A 7,479-nucleotide genomic window follows, 5' to 3' on the forward strand; every position below is an offset into this window, starting at 1 on the left:
TCAGATAAGAAGAGACAAATCTATATGCTGTGTACAAGGCAGATGATTCAAAATTTTTATTGATGATGAATTCATATGAAACTGAACTTAAGTGTGTTGGTTTAAACTTCACTTTCCCACTTTAAACAACTCTTCTTCTCAGAGTGATTGTCAGAATGTAACAGCACCTTCATGTTTATACATGTGCCACTGTGATAAAACACAGAGCCTTGCTTATTATTGGGTGCCATGCTTTTGCACACACAACATGGATAATACTAAAATATATATATATGTATGTGCTTAGTAAAAACAGCTATACAAGAGTAACTGTAGGATTTCTTCTATACAATTCTAGAAATGCAAACTATAGTGTGTATCTGGGGATGACCAGTTGGGTAGAAGTGGGAGAGACTATAAAGGGGCCAATGAAAATGCCCTGGCTGGGTAGCTCAGTTGGCTATTGCCTTATCCCGATACGCCAAGGTTGTGGGTTCAATCCCCGGTCAGGGCACATACAAGAATCAACCAACGAATGCGTAAATAAGTGGAACAACAAAAGCAATGTTCCTTCCTCCCTAAAAATCAATACTTAAGAAAGAAAACTATAGGCTGATGGATATGTTCATTATCATGACTTTGGTGATGGTCCCATTGTGCACACACACATGAAAATATATTTTACACTTTTTAAAAAATGCCATTTATGTCAGTGTATCAATAAAACTGTTAAATAAAGAGTCCATACAAAATCTAGATCTCCCTTCCTGTAGAAATATCCTAACATCTGGCAAAGCTCTACTGATTCCAGCAGTGCCATTCCCCATGTCTTAGGTGGGTCAACCCTGATTCCTTCTCAAACTAGAAGGAAATGCTGACAAATGCTTCAACGTGGGGAAATTATGCTCAGAAAAGCAGCCAGTCACAGAAAGACAAATGCTGTATGACTCCACTTATATGAAATATCCTGAGGAGTCAAATTCAGAGAGACAGAAAGCAGAATGTGGCGCAGTAGGACAAGGGTAGGAGGAGCTGTTTCATGAGTATGGAGTTTCAGCTTTGCAAGATAAAAAAAATATTGGAGATTAGTTGCACAAATATGTGAATTTTGTGTGTGTGTGTGTGTGTGTGTGTGTGTGTGTGAATTTTTAACATGACTAAACTGTGCCATTAAAATGCTAGAGGGTAAACTTTGTTACAGGTATTTTAACCACAATTGAAAACATAAAATTAAGACTAATAACTACATTACAGTAGTTCCCGGGGATAAATTAGAGCAGACATTTGGCTGAAGTCCTTCACCATTTGCTATACTCTCTCCGGCATGAACCTTTGGTGCCAGAGTGTGGCTGGAGGTTTGGCCGAGCACATGCCCATATTCACTGCACTCACGGTCTTTCTCCATCGTGAAATCTCTGATGTGTCACGGGGTGGGAGTTGCACTTAAAGACGTTCTCGCATTCACCATATTCTGAAGGCCCTAATCCAGTGTGAACTCATAAGTCCCTTCTCCAGGGGAATGAGTTTAGCGTGGTATCCAGAAGGTTTACCGTCTTCTCTGCACTCCTGAGCTCCTTGCCGGCGTGAATTCTGTTTAATGAGGCTGGAGCTGTAGCCGAAGAATTTCTCACCTTCACGCTTCTCACAGGCCTGTCTTGGCTGTGGATTTTCTGGTGATGAACAAGGTGGGACTTCCGAACGAAGGCCTTCTGACATTTGCTGCATGTGTAGGGCCTTTCTCCAGTGTGGATTTTTTGATGCTCAACAAGTATGTGTCTGTGGCTAAAGGCTTTCCCACACTCGCTGCACTCATAGGGCCTCTCTCCAGTGTGATTTCTCCAATGTTTCAGGAGGCTGGAGTTGTACCGGAAGAATTTCCCACATTCACTGCACTCGTATGGCCTTTCTCCAGTGTGAACTCTCTGGTGTCTGAGGAGTCGGCAGTGGTACGTAAAGGCTTTCCCACATTCACTGCACTCGTACGGCCTTGCCCCGGTGTGATTCTGCCAATGTTTAACTAGCTTGGACTTGTACCTAAAGAATTCCCCACATAAGCTGCACTCATAAGGCCTTTCGACAGTGTGAACTCTCCGATGTCTGAGGAGCGTGGACGTGTAGCGGAAGAACTTCCCACATTCGCTGCACTCGTACGGCCTTTCCCCGGTGTGGACTCGCTGATGTTTGACGAGCGTGGAGTTGTACTGGAAGAACTTGCCACATTCCCGGCAACCGTAAGGCCTTTCTGCGGTGTGAACCCGCTGGTGCCTCACGAACGTCGAGCTGTACCTGAAAAACTTCCCGCATTCCCCGCACTCGTAGGGCCTTTCTACAGTGTGAACTCGCCCGTGTCTGACGAGTCTGTAGTTGTACTTAAAGAACTTCCCACATAATCGGCACTCGTACGGCCATTCTCCATTGTGAATGCTCTGATGTTTCACGAGGTTGGCTTTGTACTTAAAGAGTTTCCCACATTTGCTGCACTCAGATGGGCCTGACTCGGTGTGGACTCTCTGGTGGCCCATAAGGGTGGACTTGTACCTGAAGGATTTGCCACATTCGCTGCACTCGAAGGGCCGTTCCCCAGTGTGGACCCGCTGGTGCTGCACGAGGTGGAACTTCCTGAGGAAGGCCATGCCACACTTGCCGCACGCGTGCGGCCTCACTCCCGTGTGGATTTTCTGGTGCTGCACGAGGATCTGTTTCCGGCTGAAGCCTTTCCCACACTGAGAGCACCTGAGATCATTCCGTCCCGTTTCCAAGGTCTCTCTGCACTGGGTGCCCCGCTGTGGCTTCCACCGGTTGTGAGGAGCCCAGTGCTGCAGGAGCCCCGTGCCGGCTGGGAAGCCCTCCCCACCTTCGCTGCACGGGAAGGTCTTCTCTGCCAGGGGGACGCAGCCCGTTCTGAAGGCGTGGTCTCCCAGCTGCTGGTAGAGATCTGTCCCACAGATGCGTAGGCTCTGATCGGGGTACATTCCATCACGCTTCTGGAGGCGTGGTTTCCCGGCTGCTCCAGATGCTGCTGGTAGAGATCTGTCCCGCAGATGCGTAGGCTCTGATCGGGGTACATTCCATCACGCTCAGCCAGTTGCAAAATGCCTTTCGTCTCACAGGGCTGGGCCTTTTGGGTGGACAGGTCTGGCTTTGGAGTCCTGACCTGTGATTCTCCCAAGGAATCTCCTTGCTCCAAAGGTGCCTCCTCACCCTGGGTGCCATGCCAACTGCCTGGAAGCAGAGAAATGGCAGTGACGTGCGTGTTGATTTTGGTGGGAGGGGGTGGCCCCATCAGAAATGTGTGTCAGAGCCCCAGCTGGTTTGGCCCAGTGGGTATAGCGTCGGCCTGCGAACTGAAGGGTCTGGGTTTGATTCGGGTCAAGGGCACATGCCCGGGTTGTGGGTTCGATCCCCAGTAAGGGGCATGCAGGAGGCAGTAGATCCATGATTCTCTCTCATCATTGATATTTCTATCTCTCTCTCCCTCTCCCTTCCTCTCTGAAATCAATAAAATAAAAAAAAATATATATATAAAAGATTCCCATCAGGAGGCAACCGATCAATAATCCTCTCTCATCTTTGACGTTTCTCTCTCTCTCTCCCTTCTCCTTTCCTCTTTGAAATCAATAAAATATATTTTTAAAAAATTATCAGAACTTCACAGCAGAGACAGTAGAAATAACCCAGTGGTCCCTAAAATTAGTAACTATGTTGGGGCTTAAAATTCCTGACTCAGGCGGATCCCAAGAAATGTCAGCACGAGGAGGGGCAGGGCCTGGGCACCGAGGTCCCAGCATCCGGCCTGAGTGACCCCCCAGGAAGACCAGCTCTGGGGGAACCCATGGGGCATCTCTCACAACCTTCATGATTCCCGAGTCCTCAGCCCCGTCTCGCGAGGACTCAGAGCAGCAGGGACAGTGCACAGCCCGGCCTTGGCACCAACAACACGGGTGCCAGGCACCAGGAGAGGCAGCATCCGAGTCCTTAGCCCCGTCTAGCGAGGACTCAGAGCAGCAGGGACGGGGCTGCATGGGGACAGCAGGGACAGTGCACAGCCCGGCCTTGGTACCAACAACACGGGTGCCAGGCACCAGGAGAGGCAGCAGTGCCCACGGTCTCCGGTGGGAAGGACAGAGCCGCCCGGGGAAAGGGAAGGACGGAGCCCAGCACAGGCCCCGGGGGTGCGAGGGCCTTACCCACGGAGCACAGAAGGGCCACGTTCTCCAGCATCACGTTGTGGTACAGGTGTCGCTGGGCCTCATCCAGGAGCCCCCACTCCTCCCGGGAGAAGCGGACGGCCACATCCTCAAAGACCACACGGCCCTGGAGAAGGGGGACAGCTCAGCCCAGGGGCAGTTCCTTTTTTTTTAATTATTATTAATTTTTTACAGGTTCTTGACTTGAACCTCAAATCACGTTTTTCTTTTATTTTTTAAAATATATTTTTATTGCTTTCAGAGAGGAAGGGAGAGGGAGAGAGAAACATCAATGATAAGAGAGCATCATAGATCAGCTGCTTCCTCCCACGACCCCTACTGGGGATCGAGCCCACAACCCAGGCATGTGCCCTTGACCTGAATCGAACCCGGGACCCTTCAGTCTGTAGATCGATGCTCTATCCATTGAGCCACACCGGCCAGGGCAGCGGCCACCACTCTTACGTGGCCCCTGTGGAAACTCGCCTGGACGGTTTCAGGAAGTTCCTGCCAGGTCTCCCCGCCTTCTTCACACCCTGAGTCTTTTCCCTCTGCAGCCAGAGGGCGCCTGTTAAAGTGTGGGTCACAGCACCTTCCTCCTCTACTTCAAAGCTTCCCACAGACCTCAGATCAGAGGCCCGGGGCCTCAGGCTGTCATTCCAGGTGGGAGACCTGTGCTCCCCTCCCCACCCCGCACCGGGCTCCCCGTTCCCACCAGAGAACGGAGACCTGCAGGTCCCTTAACCTCCCAGCTGAACCGTCCTTGTTCGCATCTGAACACGCCAAATCCTGTGCCTAGGACTCCCTGCGACATCTTTGTGTTAATTTCATTTTATTGACTTTTAGAGAGAGAGGGAGAGAGAGCCCTAGCCAGTTTGGCTCAATGGATAGAGCATCGGCCTGCAGACTGAAGGGTCCCGGGTTCGATTCCTGGTCAGAGCACATGCCTGGGTTGTGGCCTCGATCCCCAGTCGGGGGCATGCAGGAGGCAGCTGATCCAGGATTCTCTCTCATCATGGATGTTTCTCTCTCTTCCTCTTCCTTCCTCTCTGAAAGAAAGAAAAAGAAAGAGAAAGAAAGAAAGAACTGCTCCATATGACCTGGGCCTGGAAACAAAATCCTGGGTCTGGTGAATGCACAAGGTCTTCAGACTCAAAGGAGGGAAGAGAATGGGAGACGGTTCAGGACGCTCCCCTTCCCCGAGGGCAAAGACCAGGGGTGGGCAACCCCTGGCACTCGTGCCAAACATGGCACGCCAGTAACTTTTGCTGGCATGCGAAACCCTCTCTTATAATCTTCCATTTACAATTTTTTTCTTAATATCTGGTTCATAGGTCCACGCTCAACCACTGAGCCATGCTGGCTGGGCTGTTTATTGATTTAAAGAGAGAGAGAGAGAGAGAGAGAGATTAATGTGAAGGAGAAACGTGGGTCCAGACCCTGACTGGGGGTCGCACCCACAGCCCAGGGATGTGCCTGACCCGGACCTGAACCCTCAGCTGACCTTGTGGGGCGGGGACGACGACGCTCCAACCAGCAGGGCCGGTCAGGCCCCCCTTCTCCCGCTTTGCCGCCTCCACGCTCGCCCTGACCTCACTCCCAGGCCCCCACCTCCACCCGCACACACGCCTCCGGTGACATCTCCCTCCTGATGCGTCTCAGACCAGCAGGTCCGCACTCAGCTCGGTGTCCTCCTGACACCGCCCCTTTGCGGCCCTGCCCTCCCCGCCCGTCAGAGGCTGAGCCTCGGGAGGCCCAGTGTACATGTGTACGTTAAAAAATAAATGTATTTTTCATCATCATAGACTGTGTTTTTGTCGCTCGAATGAATTTTATTATTTCTTCAAGGTTCTTCACATACGTACACCTTAAGAGATATCAAGTAGGCGTAACATGTTCTCAAAAAATTAGGATTGGCAAGCAGAAGAATTTTGAGTCAGAGATTTTGCTGGTTTTGGCACGCACTCACAGAAAGGTTGCCCACCCCTGGCCTAGACAGATGGAAGGGCCAGAACCACGGGGTGGTCGCTGGGATGGGTGAGCACAGACACGCCCTCCACTCACCTGTGCAGGGTCCGTGAGCATTGCTGCCGCCGCCGTGGGACCCTGTGGGAAGAAGGCGGCTGTGAGAATGGGGTCGCCAGGGTCGGACCCTACAGGCCGTGCGGGACCCCCGCCCTGCCAGTCAGCCATGCGATCTCCGCCTGGTGGTCCGAGCCCAGCCCCTCAGCAAGCTGTGCCCCCTCCCATTTCACAGCAGCTGAGACCTGGACGCAACCCTGGTGCCATCAGGAGACGAGTGGGGACAACAGCCGTGGGACGTTGACACCACGGGACGCTCTGCAGCAGTGAGAACGAAGGACCTCCAGCCCTGGCCGGTGTTGCTCAGTGGATAGAGCGTTGGCCTGCAGACTGAAAGGTCCCGGGTTCGATTCCAGTCAAGGGCACAGGCCCAGGTTGCAGACTTCTCCCCAGCCTGGGGCCCTGGTTGGCATGCGTGCAGGAGGCAACCAATCCATGTGTCTCTCTCACATCGATGTTTCTCTCTGTCTTTCCCTCTCTCTCCCACTCTCCCTAAAAATCAACAGGAAGCCCTAACCGTTTTGGCTCAGTGGATAGAGCGTCGGCCTGCGGACTGAAGGGTCCCAGGTTTGATTCCGGTCAAGGGCATGTACCTTGGTTGCGGGCACATCCCCAGTGGGGAGTGTGCAGGAGGCAGCTGATCGATGTTTCTAACTCTCTATCCCTCTCCCTTCCTCTGTAAAAAATCAATAAAATATATTAAAAAAAATCAATGGGAAAATATCCTCGGGTGAGGATTAACAAACAAATGAAACATCAGTGATGAGAGAGAATCACTGATTGGCTGCTTCCTGCACCCTGCACACTGGGGATGGAGCCCACAACCCGGGCAGGTGCCCTGACGGGGAATCGAACTGTGGCCTCCTGGTTCATAGGTCCACGCTCAACCACTGAGCCATGCTGGCTGGGCTGTTTATTGATTTAAAGAGAGAGAGAGAGAGAGAGAGAGATTAATGTGAAGGAGAAACGTGGGTCCAGACCCTGACTGGGGGTCGCACCCACAGCCCAGGGATGTGCCTGACCCGGACCTGAACCCTCAGCTGACCTTGTGGGGTGGGGACGACCTCCAACCAGCGGGCCGGCCAGGCCCCCCTTCTCCCCGCTTTGCTGCCTCCACGCCCGCCCCGTCCTCACTCCCAGGCCCCCACCTCCACTCGCACACACTCCTCCGTGGCTGACACCTCCCTCCCCAGCAGGTCCGCACTCAGCTCCGTGTCCTCCCGACACCGCC

The 7,479-nt window shown here is 52.4% G+C and overlaps 1 protein-coding gene across 1 annotated transcript in view; it reads right to left on the reverse strand.

The window, feature by feature from the left end:
• Positions 1 to 533: 533 nt before the first annotated feature.
• Positions 534 to 7,479, reverse strand: part of LOC102260173 (zinc finger protein 548) — a 7,986-nt gene continuing 1,040 nt past the window's right edge. Inside the window, exons 2-5 of the mRNA XM_014536018.1 lie at positions 6,231 to 6,272; positions 4,167 to 4,293; positions 2,960 to 3,201; positions 534 to 2,900 (exon numbers count right to left, since the gene is read on the reverse strand). Of these exons, the coding sequence (XP_014391504.1) occupies positions 1,476 to 2,900; positions 2,960 to 3,201; positions 4,167 to 4,293; positions 6,231 to 6,251 (1,815 nt within the window). The 5' untranslated portion in view covers positions 6,252 to 6,272 and the 3' untranslated portion in view covers positions 534 to 1,475. The remainder of the gene's footprint in view (positions 2,901 to 2,959; positions 3,202 to 4,166; positions 4,294 to 6,230; positions 6,273 to 7,479) is intronic.

Source organism: Myotis brandtii, unplaced genomic scaffold (assembly GCF_000412655.1).
Source record: "Myotis brandtii unplaced genomic scaffold, ASM41265v1 scaffold1554, whole genome shotgun sequence".
NCBI lineage: Eukaryota > Metazoa > Chordata > Mammalia > Chiroptera > Vespertilionidae > Myotis > Myotis brandtii.